This window comes from Haliotis rubra, unplaced genomic scaffold (genome assembly GCF_003918875.1).
Source record: "Haliotis rubra isolate DU_JTF1 unplaced genomic scaffold, ASM391887v1 Scf766, whole genome shotgun sequence".
Classification (NCBI taxonomy): domain Eukaryota; kingdom Metazoa; phylum Mollusca; class Gastropoda; order Lepetellida; family Haliotidae; genus Haliotis; species Haliotis rubra.
Window position 1 is genome coordinate 349,241 of NW_025767486.1, and position 25,598 is coordinate 374,838.

General features: G+C 41.7%; 1 protein-coding gene across 2 annotated transcripts in view; it reads right to left on the reverse strand.

Moving 5' to 3' along the window:
- LOC124260504 (neurochondrin-like) overlaps positions 1-11,916 on the reverse strand; it is a 53,448-nt gene extending 41,532 nt beyond the window's left edge. The window contains exons 1-3 of one of the 2 annotated variants that reach the window (XM_046694834.1): positions 11,542-11,916; positions 4,407-4,506; positions 1,127-1,212 (exon numbers count right to left, since the gene is read on the reverse strand). In XM_046694834.1, the coding sequence (XP_046550790.1) occupies positions 1,127-1,212; positions 4,407-4,506; positions 11,542-11,625 (270 nt within the window). In that variant the 5' untranslated portion in view covers positions 11,626-11,916. Of the gene's footprint in view, positions 1-1,126; positions 1,213-4,406; positions 4,507-9,508; positions 9,833-11,541 lie in introns of those variants that run through there. The other variant, XM_046694835.1, reaches the window with a different exon arrangement.
- Between the last annotated feature and the right edge of the window lie 13,682 nt (positions 11,917-25,598).

The following is a 25,598-nucleotide window of genomic DNA, read 5'->3' on the forward strand; positions in this document are numbered from 1 at the left end:
CATCCTTAACCTTTTGCTGACCACACCCTTAACCTTCTACTGTCCACACCATCAACCTTCTACTGACCACACCCTCAACCTTCTACTGTCCACACCATCAACCTACTCTACTGACCACACCCTCAACCTTTCTGACTGTCCTTAACCATCAACCTACACCCGACAACCTTCTAACCTTAACCACACTCTTAACCACACCCTTAACCTTTCTACCACACACCACACTTCCTGACCACACCAACCTTCTACCGACCACACCCTTAACCTTTTGCTGACCACACCCTTAACCTTTTGCTGACCATACCCTTAACCTTCTACTGACCACACCATCAACCTTCTACCGACCACACCATCAACCTTTTGCTGACCACACCCTTAACCTTTTGCTGACCACACCATCAACTTTCTACTGACCACACCCTTAACCTTCTACTGACCACACCCTTAACCTTCTACTGACCACACCCTTATCCTTCTACTGACCACACCCTCAACCTTCTACCGACCACACCCTTAACCTTTTGCCGACCACACCCTTAACCTTTTGCTGACCACACCATCAACCTTCTACTGACCACACCATCAACCTTCTACTGACCACGCCCTCAACCTTCTACAGACCATGCCCTCAACCTTCTACTGACCACGCCCTTAACCTTTTGCTGACTACACCCTCATTCTTCTACTGACCACACCATCAACCTTCTAGTTCTACCGACCACACCCTTAACCTTTTGCTGACCACACCCTTAACCTTTTGCTGACTACACCCTTAACCTTCTACTGACCACACCCTTAACCTTCTACTGACCACGTCCTCAACCTTCTACTGACCACGTCCTCAACCTTCTACTGACCACACCCTTAACCTTTTGCTGACCACACCCTTAACCATTTGCTGACCACACCATCAACCTTCTACTGACCACGCCCTCAACCTTCAACCTACTACTGACCACGCCCTCAACCTTCTACTGACCACACCCTTAACCTTTTGCTGACCATGCCCTCAACCTTCTACTGACCATGCCCTAAACCTTCTACTGACCACGCCATCAACCTTCTACTGACCACACCATCAACCTTCTACTGACCACACCATCAACCTTCTTGTGAGTCTACTGACCACTTGTGTGTCCTGAGCAAAGCTGGCCAGGATGCTGAGAGCGATGGACTTGTATATGGTTGGAGGACATCCTTCAGGAACATTGGCTGAAACACAAAACCTTAGTAGTTACAGCACATGGGTGTAATCAGAACCTGCCCCGTGACAGCAGGACATTACAGACTTTCAGATGTTTACTGCAGACAGCTCTGCACTGCATTTACTTCTCTCCGCCAAGTAGCCCTTACGTGTAGGATAAAGTACGAGGCCAAGGTCATGATTGGAATCGTAAGAACACCAGCGTGAGGGAAGTGTAAAAGTAAGACCAACCACAAAGGACCTCAGCACGAGGGAAGTGTAAAAGTAAGACCGACCGCGAAGGACCTCAGCGCGAGGGAAGTGTCAAAGTAAGACCGACCGCAAAGGACCTCAGCGCGAGGGAAGTGTAAAAGTAAGACCAACTTCAAAGGACCTCAGCGCGAGGGAAGTGTCAAAGTAAGACCAACTTCAAAGGACCTCAGCGTGAGGGAAGTGTCAAAGTAAGACCAACTTCAAAGGACCTCAGCGTGAGGGAAGTGTCAAAGTAAGACCAACTTCAAAGGACCTCAGCGTGAGGGAAGTGTCAAAGTAAGACCAACTTCAAAGGACCTCAGCGTGAGGGAAGTGTCAAAGTAAGACCAACTTCAAAGGACCTCAGCGTGAGGGAAGTGTAAAAGTAAGACCAACTTCAAAGGACCTCAGCGTGAGGGAAGTGTCAAAGTAAGACCAACTTCAAAGGACCTCAGCGCGAGGGAAGTGTAAAAGTAAGACCGACCGCGAAAGACCCCAGCACGAGGGATGTGTAAAAGTAAGACCGACTGTGAAAGACCTCAGCACGAGGGAAGTGCTGAGGTCCTTACTTTTCCAATCATGACGAGGCCTCATACTTTATCCAACATATAAACCGTCAAGTCAATTAAATACATATTCATAACAATAAAAAGCACTTTAATTAATCAAAGTATAGACATACGTAACGCTGCATTGTTTATACCGTGCTGGATGGTATATCGAGGAGCATGGTCTAATTATAAAACAGTGAGCGCACGACTGCACGTGCTGCTCGTGAATTTTGTTTCGCAGTATCTCGTGACGTGGCATGTTAGAACATTCATTTGAGGGAAACACCTGTAGATGGAAGGTTCGGACAGCGATAAGGAGTTATTCATTATACAGTCTTATTTGCGAGCAAACAGGTAACTTTCTCATCTCTGTTCTGCACATTAAGTTGTTATGACATCTTGAACATAACAAGTATTCAAACTTTAAAAATGGTGCATTAAGTCCAGTTTGTTAGTACACTTTGAAAAAATAGCACTAGATACTGAACTGTAGGTGGCAGGTATGGAGGTTGGCAGGATGTGGAGGTTGGCAGGATGTGGGGGTTGGCAGAATGTGGAGGTTGGCAGGATGTGGAGGTTGGCAGGATGTGGACTGACTGACTGAGTTTAGTTTTACGCCGCTTTTAGCAATATTCCAGCAATATCACAGCGGGGGACACCAGAAATGGGCTTGACACATTGTGCCCATGTGGGGAATCGAACCCGGGTCTTCGGCGTGACGATCCAACGCTTTAACCACTAGGCTACCCCACCGCCCCGGCAGGATGTGGAGGTTGGCAGATTTTGGAGGTTGGCAGATTTTGGAGGTTGGCAGAATGTGGAGGTTGGCAGGATGTGGAGGCAGAATGTGGAGGTTGGCCCGATATGGAGGTTGGCAGGATGTGGAGGTTGGAAGGATGTGGACATTGGCAGGACGTAGAGGTTGGCAGAATGTGGAGGTAGAATGTGGAAGTTGGCAGAATGTGGAGACAGAATGTGGACATTGGCAGGATGTGGAGGTTGGCAGGATGTGGAGACAGAATGTGGAGGTTGGCAGAATGTGGAGGTTGGCAGATTGTGGAGGTTGGCAGGTATTGAGGTTGGCAGGATGTAGAGGTTGGCAGGATGGCAGGATGTGGAGGTTGGCCCGATATGGAGGTTGGCAGGATGTGGAGGTTGGAAGGATGTGGACATTGGCAGGACGTAGAGGTTGGCAGAATGTGGAGGCAGAATGTGGAAGTTGGCAGAATGTGGAGGTTGGCAGAATGTGGAGGTTGGCAGAATGTGGAGGTTGGCAGATTGTGGAGGTTGGCAGGATGTGGAGGTTGGCAGGATGTGGAGGTTGGCAGGATGTGAAGGTTGGCAGGATGTGGAGGTTGGCAGGATGTGGAGGCAGAATATGGAGGTTGGCAGAATGTGGAGATTGGCAGGATGTTTAGGCAGAATGTGAAAGTTGGCAGAATGTGGAGGAAGGATGTGGAGGTTGGCAGGATGTGGAGGTTGGCAGAATGTGGAGGTTGGCAGGATGTTGAGGTTGGCAGGATGTTGAGGCAGGATGTGGAGGTTGGCAGAATGTCGAGGCAGGATGTGGAGGTTGGCAGGATGTGGAAGCAGAATGTGGAGGTTGGCAGAATGTGGAGGCAGGATGTGGAGGTTGGCAGAATGTGGAGGTTTGCAGAATGTCGAGGCAGGATGTGGAGGCAGGCAGAATGTGGATGCAGAATGTGGAAGTTGGATGTAGAGGTTGGCAGAATGTGGAGATTGGCAGGATGTGTAGGCAGAATGTGAAAGTTGGCAGAATGTGGAGCAGGATGTGGAGGTTGGCAGGATGTGGAGGTTGGCAGAATGTGGAGGTTGGCAGGATGTGGAGGTTGGCAGAATGTGGAGGTTGGCAGGATGTGGGAGGTTGGCAGAATGTCGAGGCAGGATGTGGAGGTTGGCAGAATGTCGAGGCAGGATGTGGAGGTTGGCAGAATGTCGAGGCAGGATGTGGAGGTTGGCAGGATGTGGAAGCAGAATGTGGAGGTTGGCAGAATGTGGAGGCAGGATGTGGAGGTTGGCAGAATGTGGAGGTTTGCAGAATGTCGAGGCAGGATGTGGAGGCAGGCAGAATGTGGATGCAGAATGTGGATGCAGAATGTGGAAGTTGGATGTAGAGGGTGGCAGGATGTGGAGGTTGGCAGAATGTGGAGGCAGGATGTGGAGGTTCGCAGAATGTGGAGGCAAGATGTGGAGGTTGGCAGAATGTCAAGGCAGGATGTGAAGGTTGGCAGAATGTGAAGTTGAGCAGGATGTGAAGGTTGGCAGAATGTCGAGGTTGGCAGAATGTGAAGTTGAGCAGGATGGGGAGGTTGGCAGGATGTGAAGGTTGGAAGGATGTGGACATTGGCAGGCTGTGGAGGTTGGCAGGATGTTGGGTAGACATGGCTGTTTGTGGTTACCCGTTTTCATGAGCCGTGTGAGGAAGCGGAATCCAAGGGCATCCAACATCTCTCTTTTCATGTCCTCATCACAGTCCTCGGCCTTCACTGCCCTGGTCACCTGGAAATACAAACACCTGTGTAACATATCACAACATCTATGTTCATGACATGACAAGACTTGTCTTGATGACGTGTCACACTTCCATTGTCAGTTTGAACCAAACAGTATCAAAATATTTAGTTCACATTAATCAAATGATCAGCACCAGATTGTTTACCTTTGTGCACATGCACGGTAACAAAAATACTTGAAACTTTCATAAAATATGAGTATAAACTGTTAAAAGAAACATCTGACCTGTACCTTAATTCAGGACTCGAACTAAGGATTGAAATAATGTTCAAAGTTTATTCCTAGAATCAATTTCAGGGCAATCAGGAACTCGTTTCCAGCAGTGAGGGCCAACAGATTAATATGGGATGTTGAGCTCTATATATACTTTTGTTTGAAGGTGTCCTGGGATGGCTTACCAGAGTGGGCTGGGGACCTTGGTGTACGAGATTGAGGAGTCTGGGGATGGTTTACTACCAGTGGGAGGTGTCCTGGGATGGTTTATAACAGTGGACTGGACACCTTGATGTACCAGTGGGAGGTGTCCTGGGATGGCTTACCAGAGTGGGCTGGAGACCTTGATGTACCAGTGGGAGGTGTCCTGGGATGGCTTACCAGAGTGGGCTGGAGACCTTGATGTACCAGTGGGAGGTGTCCTGGGATGGTTTACTACAGAGGACTGGAGACCTTGATGTACCAGTGGGAGGTGTCCTGGGATGGTTTACTACAGTGGACTGGAGACCTTGATGTACAAGATAAAGGAGTCCTGGGATGGTTTACTAAAGAGGACTGGAGACCTTCATGTACCAGTGGGAGGTGTCCTGGGATGGTTTACTACAGTGGACTGGAGACCTTGATGTACAAGATAAAGGAGTCCTGGGATGGTTTACTAAAGAGGACTGGAGACCTTCATGTACCAGAGGGAGGTGTCCTGGGATGGTTAACTACAGAGGACTGGAGACCTTGATGTACCAGAGGGAGGTGTCCTGGGGTGGTTTATAACAGTGGACTGGAGACCTTGATGTACCAGTGGGAGGTGTCCTGGGATGGTTTACTACAGAGGACTGGAGACCTTCATGTACCAGACGGAGGAGTCCTGGGGTGGTTTACTACAGTGGACTGGAGACCTTGATGTACCAGTGGGAGGTGTCCTGGGATGGTTAACTACAGTGGACTGGAGACCTTCATGTACCAGACGGAGGTGTCCTGGGGTTGTTTACTACAGTGGACTGGAGACCTTGATGTACCAGTGGGAGGTGTCCTGGGATGGTTAACTACAGTGGACTGGAGACCTTCATGTACCAGAGGGAGATGTCCTGGGATGTGTTTGTGATTCGTGGGGAATGTGTTTGTGATGGGGAATGTTTGTGATACGTGGGGAATGTGTTTGTGATACGTGGGGAATGTGTTTGTGATACGTGGGGAATGTGTTTGTGATAGGGAATGTGGGAATGGGAATGTGTTTGTGAATGATGGGAATGTGTTTGTGTCACATTGGGGGAATGTGTTTGTGATATGTGGGGAATGTGTTTATGCCATGATGGGGAATGTGTTTGTGATACGTGGGGAATGTGTTTGTGATCGTGGGGAATGTGTTTGTTAGGGAATGTGTTTGTCTGTGGGGAATGTGTTTTATATCGTGGGGAATGTGTTTGTATATGCCATGATGGGAATGTGTTTGTGATATGTGAATGGGGAATGTGTTTGTGCCATGATGATGGGAATGTGTTTGTGTCACATTAGGGGAATGTGTTTGTGATCATTAGAATGTTGGGGAATGTGTTATGTGTGATGTCATGGAAAGGGGAATGTGTTTGTGATGGGGAATGTGTTTGTGATCACGTTGGGAATGTGTTTGTATATATGGGGGAATGTGTTTGTGATATGGGGAGCGATGTTTGTGCCATGATCACGGAATGTGTTTGTTATGGGGAATGTGTTTGTGATATAATGGGACATGTGTTTGTGATGGGGAATGTGTTTGTGATCACGTAGGGATGTGTTTGTCATATGTGGGGAATGTGTTTGTGATGGGAATGTGTTTGTGATCGGGGAATGTGTTTGTGATGGGGAATGTGTTTGTAATATGTGGGGAATGTGTTTGTGATGATGGGGAATGTGTTTGTGATCGTGGGGAATGTGTTTGTGTAATCGTGGGGAATGTGTTTGTAATCGTAAGGGGAATGTGTTTTGATCATTAGAGGGAATGTGTTTGTGATCGTGGGGAATGTGTTTTGTGATGGAATATGTTTGTGATCGATGGGGAATGTGTTTTTGTGATCATTGGGGAATGTGTTTGTGTCGATGGGGAATGTGTTTTGTATCGTGGGGAATGTGTTTGTGATCGTGGGGAATGTGCTTGTGATACGTGGGGAATGTGTTTGTGATGGGGAATGTGTTTGTGATACGTGAGTAATGTGTTTGTGATACTTGGGGAATGTGTTTGTAATATGTGCGGAATGTGTTTGTGATACGTGGGGAATGTGTTTGTGATACGTGGGGAATGTGTTTGTAATACGTGGGGAATGTGTTTGTGATACATGGGAATATGATTATAATCATTGGGGAATGTGTTTGTGATCAATGGGGAATGTGTTTGTAATACCTGGGAATGTATTTATAGGATCGATGGGGAATGTGTTTGTGATACATGGGGAATGTGTTTGTGATACGTGGGGAATGTGTTTGTGATACGTGAGGAATGTGTTTGTGATGGGGAATGTGTTTGTGATACGTGGGGAATGTGTTTGTAATATGTGCGGAATGTGTTTGTGATACCTGGGGAATGTGTTTGTGATACGTGGGGAATGTGTTTGTAATACGTGGGGAATGTGTTTGTGATACATGGGGAATGTGTTTGTGATACGTGGGGAATGTGTTTGTGATACGTGGGGAATGTGTTTGTGATACATGGGGAATGTGTTTGTAATACGTGGGGAATGTGTTTGTGATACGTGGGGAATGTGTTTGTGATACGTGGGGAATGTGTTTGTGATACGTGGGGAATGTGTTTGTCATACGTGGGGAATGTGTTTGTGATACATGGGGAATGTGTTTGTGATGTGATATGGGAATGTGTTTGTGATCATGGGGGAATGTGTTTGTGATCATGTGGGGAATGTGTTTGTAATACATGGGGAATGTGTTTGTGATACGTGGGGAATGTGTTTGTGATACGTGGGGAATGTGTTTGTGATACCTGGGGAATGTGTTTGTGATACGTGGGGAATGTGTTTGTAATCATTGGGGAATGTGTTTGTGATGGGGAATGTGTTTATACGATGGGGAATGTGTTTGTGATACGTGGGGAATGTGTTTGTGATACGTGGGGAATGTGTTTGTGATACATGGGGAATGTGTTTGTGATACGTGGGGAATGTGTTTGTGATATGTGGGGAATGTGTTTGTGATACGTGGGGAATGTGTTTGTATCGTGGGGAATGTGTTTGTGATCACGTGGGGAATGTGTTTGTGATCTGAGGGGAATGTGTTTGTGGGGAATGTGTTTGTGATCGTGGGGAATGTGTTTGTGATCTGTGGGGAATGTGTTTGTGATCATTAAGGGAATGTGTTTGTGATCGTGGGGAATGTGTTTGTGATCACATGGGGAATGTGTTTGTGATACGTGGGGAATGTGTTTGTGATACATGGGGAATTTGTTTGTGATGGGGAATGTGTTTGTGATACGTGGGGAATGTGTTTGTGATGGGGAATGTGTTTGTGATACGTGGGGAATGTGTTTGTTCAGGCATCTGATCCCAAGACTAGGACCCGGGAGTTCAGTGCCATGGAGCGGAGTGCAGTCCGGTTGTAATCTTTGACGACTGGTGTCTTCAGACAGTGTCGTTTTGTTGGTTAACACGTCTGTTCTCTCTTTGGTGTTCGCTCTGAGTTTGTTATCGAGTAGAATAACCTCTCTTTAGGTGGTACTTGTCGAAATTGTTGCTGTCGAACTCATATTGTGAATGAGAACTGAATATCTTATTCGAGCATAGGAATTGACTGTAAGATCCTTTGGCCTTGTTGTGACATGGATGGCACGATGTGTATAATAGATAAACATCTATTTGCATGTATTTTTGTTAAAGATTACGATGTGTCTAAGAATGGGTTTCTTGAAAATTCTGCAGCAAATTTAATATTGGGGTGGATTGATCGGGGCAAGCAAGATGTGGGAAGCTAGAAACACAGCCTGAAAGTAAACTGTACTGTGAGAGGACTTCACTTTTTTCTGATCACAATAAATAATGAACATTAAGGATTGAACAGCTTCAAGTGAGTTTAGTTTTATGCTAGACTCAGCAATATTCCAGCCATATGGCAGTGGTCTGTAAATAATCGAACCTGGACCAAGCAATCCAGTGATTTTCCCCAAACAGTGCTGGACTTGTTTTATCTACCACTACTAGTATTTGTCGGCTCAGGTAATAGACATGTATAAGGCACAGGTACTATACAGATATGTACCCCAGGTACGTTGCTGTATACAGAACTGTACCCAAAACAAAGTCAAAATACAGAAACGTACCTGGAACCCTAAATGGCAGATGAGTCGATATTCCGCAACCAAAACCGAAACCTTATGTTGTTGTTCCTGATCAACTGACTGCGGCCTTCCTTTAGAATTCGGCACCACAAACTTTACAAATTATATCACAATACCTTATGACATAAGTTGTGTGGATGCAAGACACAAAAATTCTTTACTCGCACCAATAATTTATTCTGGTATACGTTCAATTTCACTTTGACTTCTTTCTTTGGCTTGGTGAGGTTCAGAAAACTACAATGCAGAAATACAGACTTGCTAAGTAAATTATTCCTAACACTCAATTATTCCTAACACTCAATTATTCCTAACACTCAAACTACATGACAAGTCTAAGTAAATTACTTCAAATTAACAGTTACAAGATAAATGAATAAAATGTACAATTAACAAAACCTTCAAATAATATTACCTTATTATGCCTTGAAATATATTACAATAGCAAACAATGCTACTCACATTTGTGTTCATGCCAACTACAACAGCTGAATGTCTCCAACATGGAGGCAGTGACAAGCCATGTGCTCTGATGAGGAGCAACACTCACAATCAGGGGAAGTAATCTGTTATGACAATCATGATAATACTTTTTGGAAAACTAATAACAGTTATAGCCAAGCTAGACTTTCTGAACCTCATCTGAACTAAATTTTACAATGAAAATTACTACACTATTTTAGAACTTTGTACTTTGCAACATAAAAATATAACCTTTTGACAACAAATATCTTTAGTGCATGAAATTATAAACTAATTGGAGTGAACATTTTTTCTGCATCAACAAGTTGTGAAACATTGTTACCAAAAACAATGACCTTTGAGGTCAGACTGCTGCTGGGTTATTGAGTGTGTCTAAGCTCCGCTCAGAATTCTGTCGTCTCTATAAGCATAGCCATTGAGTAAGTCAAGCATTGTAGGGAGTTTGTGTGCTAAACATAGATGGCGGTGGCACATTTTTTAGCAAGCACCAGTTTATGAAAGCACTTTTATTTTAAATATAGTTTATATTTCGCTTTCAACGTAATATTTAGGACTAAATGAATTATAAATGGGAAGTAATATTCATATATAATTTGTATCATTACACAGGAATGGAGTTTATTTATTATATTTGCTTTTTCGAAACAGTAAGAATGCATTACAATGGACACATAAGCCATTTTCGTGTCACTTCGGTCAATGTATTGTATTTATTAGGATTATTTCGAGGGGTTAGGGTTTAGGGTAAGGGTCCAACTCCCATAAAGTAGCTAGATGTCCGGTGTAATGCATGTGTATCACTTGTTGTTTTTCCTGTCACTTTTTTCACACAAAAATGTCGAAAATACACGATGGAATGGTTTAATGTAGAAAATTTGGGCTAATGGAAATTTTTCCTGAACTCGCACTAAGCCACTTTCACATCCTACATTTCTTCAGTAATGATTCGAAGGCTAACCCACCCTCGTGCCGTCACCAGATATGCTCATGTCTCCCTCATTCCTTAGTGCGATCCACATTATCCTTACAATGTCCCTTCAACACTTTTCTGTTACAAAATCACCTGATATGTTTTGAAGCATGTCATTCATGCAATTCGAAGTCTGATGACTGACATCAACAACCATTTTCGGTTCGTGCCATATATCAGCTCATTCCACAGGGTATCTTGTAGAATACGGAACGGGACGAGCGTGACAACCCAGAAATGGCCTTGGACCCATTCGGCAATTGTCCATAGATTAAAATCACGAGACACCAAGTCTACCCGTAACCTTCATAATTGTCTGTGACCTATTCAACACCGTTCATTTCCGTGATGTCTCAGGATTGACAAGAAAAATGGGAACTTTATGCCACAGTGTGGACGTAGCTCAGTCGGGCTAACGTTAGCGAAGGTCGCGGGTTCACGTCCAGCGGATTCTCACAAAACTGGTTGCTTGTATTAGTGACACGTGACCTACGACTGAGACTGTCCTCACGAGAAGTTGTGGTGCTGAATTCGAAGTATACACGAATATTTCACAATTCCACTCGCAATCATGGAGGAGTGGAATTGTGAAATATTCGTGTATACTTCGATTTTTAAATAACACCTTATATGCCTCTGATACAACACTATGACAGTTCCGATCAAGAACACTACACAGTGCGGAATGGAATAGTTCTAGTACGATTCTCTATTCTGATTCTGACTAGTGTACGTGTCTGTAGTACCCGTGCCGACAACGACCCCTTCAGCGCAGCCCAGGTACGTTTCTGTAGTACCCGTGCCGACAACGACCCCTTCAGCGTAGCCCAGGTACGTTTCTGTATACAGAAACAGAATGTTTTCATTATGCAACTTTTTCTTGATTGTTTAGGTGACATTTCTGTATACGGAAACATATAATATATAAATATGCACACAGCCGACAAGAGGAAAGTTGTTTCTACTTTCCCGATGTTTTCACGTGCCCGAGCGTGGTCGTCATAACAGTTCTGTGTCGTAGTAGAGTAATAAGATTCATTACCATCATTAACGCAGCAAACCGTTCATTGTCTGACTGAGCGGATCTCAGTGCTTGCAGACATCTTCTGAAATTAGGGTCCGACATTGTGTTTTACAATTTCAACAAGCGACACACACGATACTGCACATGTTGTTTGTTGACGATGGAAAAACGTTATTTCCGGTTTCGAAAGTGCCGAGAAGTTATCGCCCTTGAACTGGTACAAGAACTGGGCCGGTGTATCGGTAAACCCTTGACCCCATACAAACTTAACCGATGATCTTTCCCTTATATTGGACTTTGCATTTTATTTGTATTTGTGTAGGTAGACTCAGGACCTATCTCTCTAGAAGAAGTAAGAGATGGTATTGTGGCGGAGCTACAGAATTGTCACCCAGTTTGTTCTGGGGGTGGGGGAAAAGAGGGGGGTCAGCAATTTTGAACAATAAAATATTTTTAAAATATGCTTAAAAGCGGAGGTAATTGATTTTGTACACGACAGGAGGGGAGAGGGGCTCAGCAATTTTGAACAACAAAATATGCTTAAAAAGCGGAGGTAATTGATTTTGTACACGATATGAGGGGGGTCACTTACTTTGTACGTAATTTTTTTCATTTATTCTTGGGGGGGGGGATATTCACATTGTACATGCCTCTGCATAAAAATCATCATCCACCCCTAACCCCCCTTGCCATAAATTATGAACGGTCCCTTACCCCAACACACTGAATTTTTTGGGGGGTAGTCTCCCTTGAGACCCTGTGATCAGCTTCCACTATCAAGTCCGTTTGAGTCAGAAACCGACCGATGAATTGCAAATTTTATCATTGTACAAAATTGCCACATAACTATAAATAGTACACGTGTTTGCAACAGCTTTCTTATATTTGAAAAGGGACAGCCAGGTGTGTGAGAAAGGATGGAGACGGCACAGCATAGGCTAATGAATCAATAACTTGGTGGGCACTTGTGCGCGTGCTTCTCTAACACCTGGCTGTCCCTTTCTCTGCACTCCTCCCTCGTAACAAATAGTGAACTGTGTCAAAATTGTAATGTTCTTAAAGAACATTTTTGGTGGAGTCCGGAAAATTTTCAAATATAAGAAAGCTGTTGGGTATTAGTAAATGATAAACATGTGTACTATTTATATTTATGTGGCAATTTTGTACAATGATAAAATTTGCAATTCATCGGTCCGTTTCTGACTGAAACGGACTGTAGATGTCGTCATCGCAGGCCATGTCCTCAAAGAAGGCATATGTCATATCTTAGGACTTAGAGCGGAATTACCACAAATCATTTAACTTTAGTACATATGAATCAAACTAGGCCTTTTATATTTTAATGAGATGCCTGTTTGAATACTTTTCACTAATATATATATCATTACCGCAACAAAAATTGTCGTTGCGGTGATGACATGTGTGACTACCCCACATGTGATAACAGTGGTAATCCCATACAGAATGCAACAAATGATACATTGTTTTGTCATCAATGATATAAAGTATCTTGTAACGTAGTGCTAGGAATTTGAGAACATGACTACACGACAAGGATTTATACAATGCATCACAATGCCATAACCGCAACATTATTACCGCAATGATCCAAACATCAAAATCTGTACATTTTGTCTCACAGTTGTATTAAAGTTGATGAAATAAGATAAAATAGTTGTCACGGTTTTGTGAATCCACAGTTAGTGCTTACAGATTACTTGGTTAGTTAAGATTTCATTATTTTTCAATTAACAAGAAAATAACATTTTCCACTCTCAAAAAATGTTACGAAACACTTAAACATGATAAATCTGTCATGTTGAACTGGTAAAAACAAGTAGGAAAGTGTCGTTTAATATATTTGATTGATCCTTAAAGCAAAGTTATTTCAAGTTATCTACTTTGAGAACCAAACAATTTGCTATGGGTCTGCCGCGTGTTCTCAACAACATAACATAGAACATTTTGTAGCTAACTGTGGTCACAGAGATTAAATTATTGATCCTCAATGTTTTGTGTTCATAAATCAATTGTTTGGAAAAACCTTATTCTTAAATTTGTTTAGGTCCATGCTATTACCTAAACGACACGTGACTACCGTAATTTCAATGTCATTACCGAAACGAGACGAAACAACGTTTACACAACCAATTATTTCTTTGAAGCCGTTTAACTTATGGGAGGGTAAAAGGAATTCAATGTTTTATCCTTTTCTGATAACCGTTTGAGGTAAGAGCTATTGTTGCCGCAGTTATTATGTTTACATTCATGCTAAAAACTAAAAAAATCATAAATGCATCGAAACAATTTAGAAGAATGACCATTCATTGCACAAATATACTTATAAATAACCACATATGTGACGCCTAACAACTCCTTCCATTTCTAAACTGTTTTTAAGCAAAATGTATGACTAGATTTTCCAAAATCAGTATTTTTGCCGTCGTTGGGGTAATGGTATTTTGATTTAAAGTTGAAAATTATTGTCCAAACGTCTCTGCTGATGCAATATACCAATCATACAAACCAAAGTAGTTCACATGAAGACATAAAAAATATAAAAAAATACAAACAGAAATTGTCCTTTTCCATATTGAGCTCACATATTACAGCTTCAAAAAGTGAAGTGAACGCAATCAGCTCTGAATGTGGTCAACTTGAGGTAACAGTTACACTAATCAATAATTGATTCTGTCTCTGACCAAACTGAAGCTGTCGTAGGACGCCTGTAGAAAGATTGAGGACGATATGGACAAAACTGGAATCCTTTAGCTGTCGTGACAATGTCATACTCCATGGTGTACCCGAAGTAGGAGGTGAGAAATCGATGACTTGCAAGGAAACAGTGATGTCAATTTTTGATGAACACCTGCCGTCTAAAACGTGACAGTCGTCTGACGTTATCCGTGCCAGTCGCCTTGGAACACAGCGTCGTAACGTGGTGAAGCTACGCCATATACCTGTAAAGCTCCTGATATTAGGCGACAAGGTCCGGGCACTGAAAGCTAGACCCGTGCTTAAGGAAAAAGGGCTTGAAACCTCAAGCGACTTGACCACACGACAACGTCAACAACTGAATGCCCTTAAAGAGACAGGCCATTTTGGATACTTCAAGAACGGTAAGCTTATGACAAAACCTCATGAAATATCGGATAGAACATCTCGTCATCAACAGGAAACACCTCCACGAAAGCGAGGCAGGACCATCCGTATGGTGGCTGATTAGGGCCATCGCTTTCTCGCTTTCTCGCGGCCGAATTTTAAGGCGAGAAAGCAATGGCCCCAATCAGCCTCCATACACTCGAGACGAAACGGAAATGCCGTCGAATGGGCAACTTCAATAAGGCGATGGCCAAGGCCCGGATAACATACCACATGAATGTAATATATCAGACACCGCTTACACGTTCCACTTTATGAGCACTAATGCAAAAGAAGACCAGAAACTGGCTGTCTTGTTTTGGAACGTGAATGGATTGAGTAAAACAATGGACAACAGTGACTTCATCTCTTACCTAAGCAAATTCCAAATAGTGTAGCTTGTAGAAACATTTGTATATGACACGTCAGCATGAATTGGTTAGTTGGTTATGATGTATTGTACAGTCCCGCTATTAAACTGTCTGAGTATGGTCGACTTTCAGCTGGCGCCTGCAGATGTATCCATCATTCAATTAGTAAGTTTTGCAGATTTATGACATCAGGAATTGGTACTTTCCTAAATATTAAAGTATCAAAACGGCTGTTGTCTGTTGACCGAAATGTAAATCTGAAAGGTACGTATATTCCACCGTCTGGTTGACCATACTATAACTACAGTAACACAACATGCAACATTGAACTGCTTGATCGGTGCTTACTAGAAAACCTTTCTGTAATCAGTGACTGCTCCACGGTTATCCGTGGCGATATGGATGCACGAACAGGTGAACAAAACAACCACCTTGCTAACTGGGATGAAGCTCTTGGTAAACACAATATTCCGTTTAGTGAGGATGTAGATATACCTATTGATGATCGTAAATCCCAAGACGGTATGGTAAAAAGATTTGGGCGGATAATGTTAGACATGTGTTATTCATTCCAGTTGTTTATTGTTAACGGCAGAGTATATGGTGACACAGAGGGGGAATATACCTACTGTGGCCACCAGGGTTGTAGTGTGAATGATTACTTTATCTGCTCTCCGGATCTTTTCCAGTACATTAACATGTTAAACACTGGAGACCGTTTAGAGTCCGATCATCTACCACTAGAACTGACAAATTCCCAAACATGAACAACCAAAATGATGAGCCGACATCTGGTCGTTTTAAAGAACAAATCGTTTGGGATAAATCCCTTTGTGAATGTTTTTGACAAGCCTGAAGGAAAAGTTGGTATCTTATAATCAGCAGTTACTGAGTAAACGGGAGTTTAACATTGATGGGGCTGTAGAGGATTTCCTCCAGGTTAACCATAGATTCTGCCGATTGCATGAAGAAAAAGAACTACATTTCACTACGTGAAAATGAAGTGCACACACACACACACACACACACACACAAACACACTTTCTCAAGAGTGTGCAAAACCACACACCCACACCCCCACACCCCACTTTCTCAAAATCTTTACCCGCCACTGGGAAATATCAGCCTGACAGGTGTAAACTTAGGCTGTAACATCTCAACGATAATGTTCATTCTCCCGCTTGGTTTGGGAAACAAATACGTTCTTTTAAAAGGCAGCCAAATGCAAAAGATATTATCTCAATGGCTGAGTGGCTTATTCATTTTAAGATTTTTTTTCAAATGATACTGTTTTTAACACTTGCAATGATGTGTTCGACGATATTCCAAATGTTACCTCCTCGTGTTATACCAGGGATACTCTACAACATTATAGAGTCTCCCTGGTTATACTGACGCTGACACACATATTCTAGAAACCTCTATATCCCAAGATGAAATTATAAACGCAATAATGCACCTAAAAAGTGGAAAAGCACCTGGCCTTAACCATATTATGGTTGAAATGATAAAATCTTCCAAATTTAAGATGATGCCTTTTCTACATAAATATTTCAACACGATGTTTGATTTTAGTATATTCCCCAGTTGTTGGTCATGTTCGGTAATCATCCCAATACATAAGAAAGGAGGTTTTAACAACCCAGATAACTACAGGGGAATGTCGAGTATTCGTTGGAAGATTCTCACCTCAGTACCTCATACCACGATAACTAATTGGTCTAATATGCGAGACAAGAACGAAGTACCCGACGGCCGACCATATATTCACAGTATCTGCAATAATCCAAAAATGCTTATCGCCAGGTGGCAGGTGCCATTGAATCAAAGATGGTCTTGAGATGGTAAATGTGTTGGTGTTGTGGGTAGTTATACTTATCTTGGTGTAATGTTTTCCAATACGATGAACTTCAGGAAAAGGGTTTCGGATTTAACATCACGAGCAAAAAGGCCTTAATTAAAGTAATGTCTATCTCGGAGAAAGTGGTAGCTTTCACACCGAATACATTTTTAAAATTATTTGACGCCCAAATCCAACCAATCCCGTTATATGGATCAGAAATGTGGGGATTCCAACTTTTACGACTGTCTCGAAAAGCTACATCTCTCAGCTGGTAAAACATTACTAACCGTTGGCCCACCAACACCGAATTGCATGGTCTATGGCGAATGTGGCCGATACCCACTATACATCGGTACATCAGCTCCCAGATTAGATGCTTGAAATACTGGTTAAATATTCTTGGAATGCACCAACGCCGATCCCCAAACTTATAATATGCTTGTACATTTAGATGGCCTTGGTAAAGAGACATAGGCATCTCATAAGAAACCTTTTGTTGTCTCATGGATTCGGGTCCGTATGGTTACATCAAACAGTTGGTGATGTTAAACTCTCTTAAAAAACAATTTTGAGAGCGATCAATAAATATGCCTTACCATGAATGGCATTCCGCTCCAGAAAATAGTTCAAGGTATGGCTTGAATACATGACACGTTTATGGATAACAACTTCTTTCTATTCTTTACGCGACGTTTCAGAGATAATTCTTGCTCCTTCATCAGGTCAATACTGAGTGAGTACAAAGAGTGAATATATATTGTACAGACTCAGTATTCACCTGATGAAGGAACAAGGATTAGCTCTGAAACGTCGCGTAAAGATTAAAAAGAAGTTGTTATCCATAAGAGTGTCATGTATACATGAGGGGCTGTAGGGTAGCCTAATGGTTAAAGCGTTGGCTCGTCACGCCGAAGACCCGGGTTCGAATCCCCACATGGGCACAATGTGTGAAGCCCATTTCTGGTGTCCCCCGCCGTGATGTTGCTGGAATATTGCTAAAAGCGGCGTAAAACCAAACTCAGTGAGTCAGTCATGTATTCATGTTCGTCAAACTTCTAAATGCCTTTCCGAAACTTCAAGGTATGACTTGTATAGAACTTTTAAGAGTCTTCTTCAACCAGAAAAATACTTGTCTATTTATTATTTACATCCAAATCACTTAGACGTCCATTTCTTCAATATAGACTTGGATTGTTAGATCTCACGATAAATGAAGGAAGCAAAAATGTCCAATGAAAGAGCGAAGAGGTTATGCCCATTATGCCATTCTGCTTTTGAAAATGAAATTCATTTTACTTTTGTTTGTCCATTTTATTGTGATCTAAGAACCAAGTATATATCTGGTGTGTATATCCGAATATGTAAAACTGACTTATATGCAACTCCTTTGTATGTGCCGGAAGCCTTACATGCAATATATTTGATTTGATTTGATCGATATATGTCCGTCAGAAAGTAAGGCCAGATCTTTTTGAGTGAATGAATATGAAGGAGACAAATAGAACCATAGATAGGCGTTTGCCTTTGAATATTCTGTGTAAGTTTCAATGGTGTTTTCTGCCAGCGCCATACATGTGAATATTATCATTTGTCTACTGTCTAATTGGTTGACTGGTCATTCCCCAACTTAAGAATGAAACAAATGAAAGTTTGTCATGTAAAATGAGTGCGCTAGTGCTGATCCAATGATCAGGAGCATATGTCCATTTTCACTGCCGACACTGGTAAAAGCAATTCAATTTGGGACAATTTGAAACAAAGATGGGTACGGTTCTTCCAGTTAAAGATAAGGTTAGGCTAAATCAAGTATAAATCTTCCAAAAACAGTTACGAATTTGTCGAGATTGTATGTACAGGTTACCCATTGTGGTTTGGTATGAGTCTCTATGTGTGCTGATTGTTTCCCATTCCTATACAAGGTGTGGAGGTGTATTCTAGTGTCTGCTGACAACATGTTAACCTGGCCGTCTTGTCTTCCAGCGTCGACATGAGTAGTGTCACAGGCACCACAGAGGCAGGTAGATTGTGCAGATGACAGTGTGATGGCAATGGAGTAATAGAAGAAGGCTCTGTTGAAATAAATACATTCTATCAAAACATGTAACATTTCTTCATAGGACAACACAAGTGAGGCTTATCAATAAATACCACAATCTTATATAATGAATACAATCATTATTAATTAACCAGGTTACTTTACATATACTAGAGAATGTGCAGCTGGACGTCATCTAATAGGAAGTATGTCATAAGGTACACAGGTGTACAATAAACGATTGATTTATGCTATAATCGATTCATAATTTGTCGTATATATCGATTTTCATGTTGCAGCATTGTGTTATGTAAACATATTTACTGAAGCCCATTTATAATCTTTTTGGACTCAACACAACTACGAGACTGCCCAGATAACACGTCTTCCTCGCTTTACCTTCAGCTCAAGGCGATATGGAGAAACCGCCTGGTGGGAAATCCTGTTTGCAAATATTTTAATTTTCCAGTTTACTATGACGCCGGGGTGTTGAATGTTTGCCGCCAAACCCCAGTATGTGTGGTATGCAGAGTTCGTTCACATAGCCTTCTGCAGAAGTATTGGTGGAAGCGCTAGACCAGGCTTTTCTTCTTTAGCTCTAGGCATTAATTTGGTGTTAGATTACTGCATTGAGTGTTAGACCAACGCGCTGCGTTGAATTAGAATGTTATAGGGTTTTAGAGGTACCGTTTAGACACCACAACTTATATATCTTATGCAGCCTGAAATGAGGTATTTGATTATGTATAAAATCAGTGAAGATGAGTGCTCTATACATCTGAAATTAACTCAATATATAGGTATTATAGTTACTGCATTGCCTGAAATATACAAAATGACATAATTTAAACATGTTGAAGTGAGTGAGTGAGTTTAGTTTTACGCCGCACTCAGAAATATTCCAGCTATTATGGCGGTGGTCTGTAAATAATCGAGTCTGGACCAGACAATCCAGTGATCAACAGCATGAGCATCGATCTGCGCAACTGGGAAACGATGACATGTGTCAACCAAGTCAGCGAGCCTGACCACCCAATTCCGTTAGTCGCTCTCACGACAAGCATGGGTTACTGAAGGTCAATATTCTAACCCGGACCTTCACGGGTCACATGTTGAAGTATAACAGCTAAATGATAAAACATGATCACTATGTACAGGCTTAAACTCTACCACAAATAGTTTTCTCATTTGTAATAGTTATCACATTTAGTTCCTTGTTTATGCCAAATGTAAGTATTCCGAATGTAGTGATTAGTTTTCAGTTACATTTTAGACAAGCTGTGCACATGTTTATTCCAATGCCCAACACTAACTACATTCTTCAGAAAAAGAAATGCACAGGCGTTTTCACCAGTTCATTTCGATATATTTTTGACAGTAGTCGTCATTGAGACAATTCCTATGTTTGAATCCCGTTAATCATGTCGTGGTTGTTGTGTATTGTAAACGTGTTTGTAAACGTTTGCCATAAAATAATGAAAACGATGCATGAAAAGTGCTCGCAGAAAAACGTTTTCCACGTAATGCACGTGCAATATGTTGGAAACATTTGTAGGGACATCAACTATAAAAGGTCAAACAAAATTCATCATTTCATTACGATATTTACGACTTAAACAAAGATAATTTTTTTTGCCAAGATTGAATGCTACTGACCGAAATATCGCCATTGGACGCTTGGAAGCAGGGGAGTCCCAGTCATAGTTTTGGGTAGGCAAAAAAGTCATTGGAAAATAAGTCATAAACTCAAAAAAGGTCAGTAACAATATTATCATCAACAGCACTACCACATTTGAACCTAACTTATAAAATTAATGTAATCATTCAAGTAAAATACATGACATCATAAAATGCACTATCATCATAACACTATCATCTGCAACAGCACTACATCAGTCAGTTGTCCTAGCATGTTTTATTTAACCGAATGTTCCAGCCAATGCCGTGGAGAGTTTGAGTCAGTCTTGCGGCCATAATCAATCCCCTCTTGAAGATCGTCAATAGGTAGTAAAGCTAACCCGTCCAACATACCACAGAGTAAACGAAAGCAAGATAAACAAACAATCATATGACTTGTAACTTTTAATCCCATAATCCTTTAAGAACTAAACAAATAATAGTATGTACGTTGTTTATAACAATTATTGTTGATTTAGTTTTTGCAAATAACTGGAGAACAGGATGTTTCTATTATTGACGATGAAAGTGAAATATATAAAATACAGTATAAACAAAGCAAATAACTGGAGAACAGGGTGTTTTATAATAGTTATTTTTCCTAAGACTTTTTTTCCATGACTTTTTTCCTATGACTTTTTTTCCGTCCACCGGTGCCTAATCTTAGAAGTATTTCCGACAAAACCATCAGAAATCGTCTGAGATAAGTGGGAATTCGAGGATATCGACCAAAAGTTTGACCTTCCTGACACGACTACACCGTCAACGACGTGTCCAATGGTGCAACAGGGTACAGGCATGTAACTTGGAACCTGTGACGCGTTTGGTTCAACGCGTTTTCTCCTGCAACGACGAGATGGAAGACAACGTGTCTATCGACGTCGACACGAAAGTTTTGCCCCGAACTACGTTCGACACGTGGACAGATTTGGTGGAGAGAGCGAAATGGTGTCAGTTCCTACACGGGTAGATCAGACTGACTGACTGACTGAGTTTGGTTTTACGCCGCTTTTAGCAATATTCCAGCAATATCACGGCGGGGGACACCAGAAATGGGCTTCACTCATTGTACCCATGTAGGGATTCGAACCCGGGTCTTCGGCGTGACGAGCCAACGCTTTAACCACTAGGCTACCCCACCGCCCCCGGGTAGATCAGAGCTGGTGGCGGTTTAAGGCAATTGCTACATCGACCAAATCCTACGACCTAACCTCCTTCCACTTATTAATTGCCAGAGGGAGCTGTTTCAACACGACAACACTCGACTCCATACACAGCTCCTGTAACAGATCCCTATCGTCAATGACCTTCCCTGGCCTTCCAACTCGCCTGATCTAAACCTGATCGAGCATCCAGGTTTCTTCACAAGGTCTGTATTGCACTGTGGGTGAAATTCTGGAAATAAATAAAGAAACACTTGTACTTTCATGTGTTCCCTTATTCGTTTCCATGAGTATATGTTCATCCGTTTGTCGAATTCTATTAATCTTTGTTCAAGCTTAATGGACTTATGTACACTTAAGTACGTATAGTACATTTCCTTAACTTTGACTGCCCATGATCGAGAAGACTATCAGCCACGGCATCCAACTGAACATCTCTGGGATCATCTTGATAGTCAGCAGAGACAGAGCGTACCACCTCCAGAGAACCAACAGGAACTTTCAAGAACAGACTCTCTTAGACTTATGGGACAGTATTTCTGCCTACTGACGACGCCAATGAGACGTGTGTTAGCGTGTATGGATGCCCAGAGTGGTCACACTCGCTCTCCTGTCTCAGTATGTGACTCTTTATGCACCTTTCGAATGAACTCTGATTTGTGTAATTTTTAACTTTCACCCCTTGACTCTTTCGTCAAAATACTCATGTTGACACAGTGTTATATAAAGCATTGTCCTGGAGATGTTTCAGTTGTTCTATGACATGGTCATGTTGACACAGTGTTATATAAAGCATTGTCCTGGTGATGTTCCAGTTGTTCTATGACATGGTCATGTTGACACAGTGTAATATAAAGCATTGTCCTGGTGATGTTCAAGTTGTTCTATGACATGGTCATGTTGACACAGTGAAATATAAAGCATTGTCCTGGTGATGTTCCAGTTGTTCTATGACATTGTCATGTTGACACAGTGTTATATAAAGCATTGTCCTGGTGATGTTCAAGTTGTTCTATGACATGGTCATGTTGACACAGTGTTATATAAGCATTGTCCTGGTGATGTTTCAGTTGTTCTATGACATGGTCATGTTGACACAGTGTTATATAAGCATTGTCCTGGTGATGTTCCAGTTGTTCTATGACATGGTCATGTTGACACAGTGTTATATAAAGCATTGTCCTGGTGATGTTCAAGTTGTTCTATGACATGGTCATGTTGACACAGTGTAATATAAAGCATTGTCCTGGTGATGTTCAAGTTGTTCTATGACATGGTCATGTTGACACAGTGTTATATAAGCATTGTCCTGGTGATGTTCCAGTTGTTCTATGACATGGTCATGTTGACACAGTGTTATATAAGCATTGTCCTGGTGATGTTCAAGTTGTTCTATGACATGGTCATGTTGACACAGTGTTATATAAGCATTGTCCTGGTGATGTTCCAGTTGTTCTATGACATGGTCATGTTGACACAGTGTTATATAAAGCATTGTCCTGGTGATGTTCCAGTTGTTCTATGACATGGTCATGTTGACACAGTGTTATATAAGCATTGTCCTGGTGATGTTCCAGTTGTTCTATGACATGGTCATGTTGACACAGTGTTATATAAAGCATTGTCCTGGTGATGTTCCAGTTGTTCTATGACATGGTCATGTTGACACAGTGTTATATAAGCATTGTCCTGGTGATGTTCCAGTTGTTCTATGACATGGTCATGTTGACACAGTGTTATATAAAGCATTGTCCTGGTGATGTTCCAGTTGTTCTATGACATGGTCATGTTGACACAGTGTTATATAAAGCATTGTCCTGGTGATGTTTCAGTTGTTCTATGACATGGTCATGTTGACAGTGTTATATACAGTGTCCTGGTATGTTCCAGTTGTTCTATGACATTGTCACAGTGTTATATGCATTGTCTGGTGAGTTGTTCTATGACATGGTCATGTTGACACAGTGTTATATAAAGCATTGTCCTGGTGATGTTCCAGTTGTTCTATGACATGGTCATGTTGACACAGTGTTATATAAAGCATTGTCCTGGTGATGTTCCAGTTGTTCTATGACATGGTCATGTTGACACAGTGTTATATAAAGCATTGTCCTGGTGATGTTCCAGTTGTTCTATGACATGGTCATGTTGACACAGTGTTATATAAGCATTGTCCTGGTGATGTTCCAGTTGTTCTATGACATGGTCATGTTGACACAGTGTTATATAAAGCATTGTCCTGGTGATGTTCCAGTTGTTCTATGACATGGTCATGTTGACACAGTGTTATATAAAGCATTGTCCTGGTGATGTTCCAGTTGTTCTATGACATGGTCATGTTGACACAGTGTTATATAAAGCATTGTCCTGGTGATGTTCCAGTTGTTCTATGACATGGTCATGTTGACACAGTGTTATATAAGCATTGTCCTGGTGATGTTCCAGTTGTTCTATGACATGGTCATGTTGACACAGTGTTATATAAAGCATTGTCCTGGGTGTTCCAGATGTTCCAGTTGTTCTATGACATGGTCATGTTGACACAGTCATGTTATATAAGCATTGTCCTGGTGATGTTCCAGTTGTTCTATGACGTGGTCATGTTGACACAGTGTTATATAAAGCATTGTCCTGGTGATGTTCAAGTTGTTCTATGACATGGTCATGTTGACACAGTGTTATATAAGCATTGTCCTGGTGATGTTCAAGTTGTTCTATGACATGGTCATGTTGACACAGTGTAATATAAAGCATTGTCCTGGTGATGTTCCAGTTGTTCTATGACATGGTCATGTTGACACAGTGTTATATAAGCATTGTCCTGGTGATGTTCCAGTTGTTCTATGACATGGTCATGTTGACACAGTGTTATATAAAGCATTGTCCTGGTGATGTTCCAGTTGTTCTATGACATGGTCATGTTGACACAGTGTTATATAAAGCATTGTCCTGGTGATGTTCCAGTTGTTCTATGACATGGTCATGTTGACACAGTGTTATATAAAGCATTGTCCTGGTGATGTTCAAGTTGTTCTATGACGTGGTCATGTTGACACAGTGTTATATAAAGCATTGTCCTGGTGATGTTCCAGTTGTTCTATGACATGGTCATGTTGACACAGTGTTATATAAGCATTGTCCTGGTGATGTTCCAGTTGTTCTATGACATGGTCATGTTGACACAGTGTTATATAAAGCATTGTCCTGGTGATGTTCCAGTTGTTCTATGACATGGTCATGTTGACACAGTGTTATATAAAGCATTGTCCTGGTGATGTTCCAGTTGTTCTATGACGTGGTCATGTTGACACAGTGTTATATAAAGCATTGTCCTGGTGATGTTCAAGTTGTTCTATGACATGGTCATGTTGACACAGTGTTATATAAGCATTGTCCTGGTGATGTTCAAGTTGTTCTATGACATGGTCATGTTGACACAGTGTTATATAAGCATTGTCCTGGTGATGTTCAAGTTGTTCTATGACATGGTCATGTTGACACAGTGTAATATAAAGCATTGTCCTGGTGATGTTCCAGTTGTTCTATGACATGGTCATGTTGACACAGTGTTATATAAGCATTGTCCTGGTGATGTTCCAGTTGTTCTATGACATGGTCATGTTGACACAGTGTTATATAAAGCATTGTCCTGGTGATGTTTCAGTTGTTCTATGACATGGTCATGTTGACACAGTGTTATATAAGCATTGTCCTGGTGATGTTCCAGTTGTTCTATGACATGGTCATGTTGACACAGTGTTATATAAAGCATTGTCCTGGTGATGTTTCAGTTGTTCTATGACATGGTCATGTTGACACAGTGTTATATAAAGCATTGTCCTGGT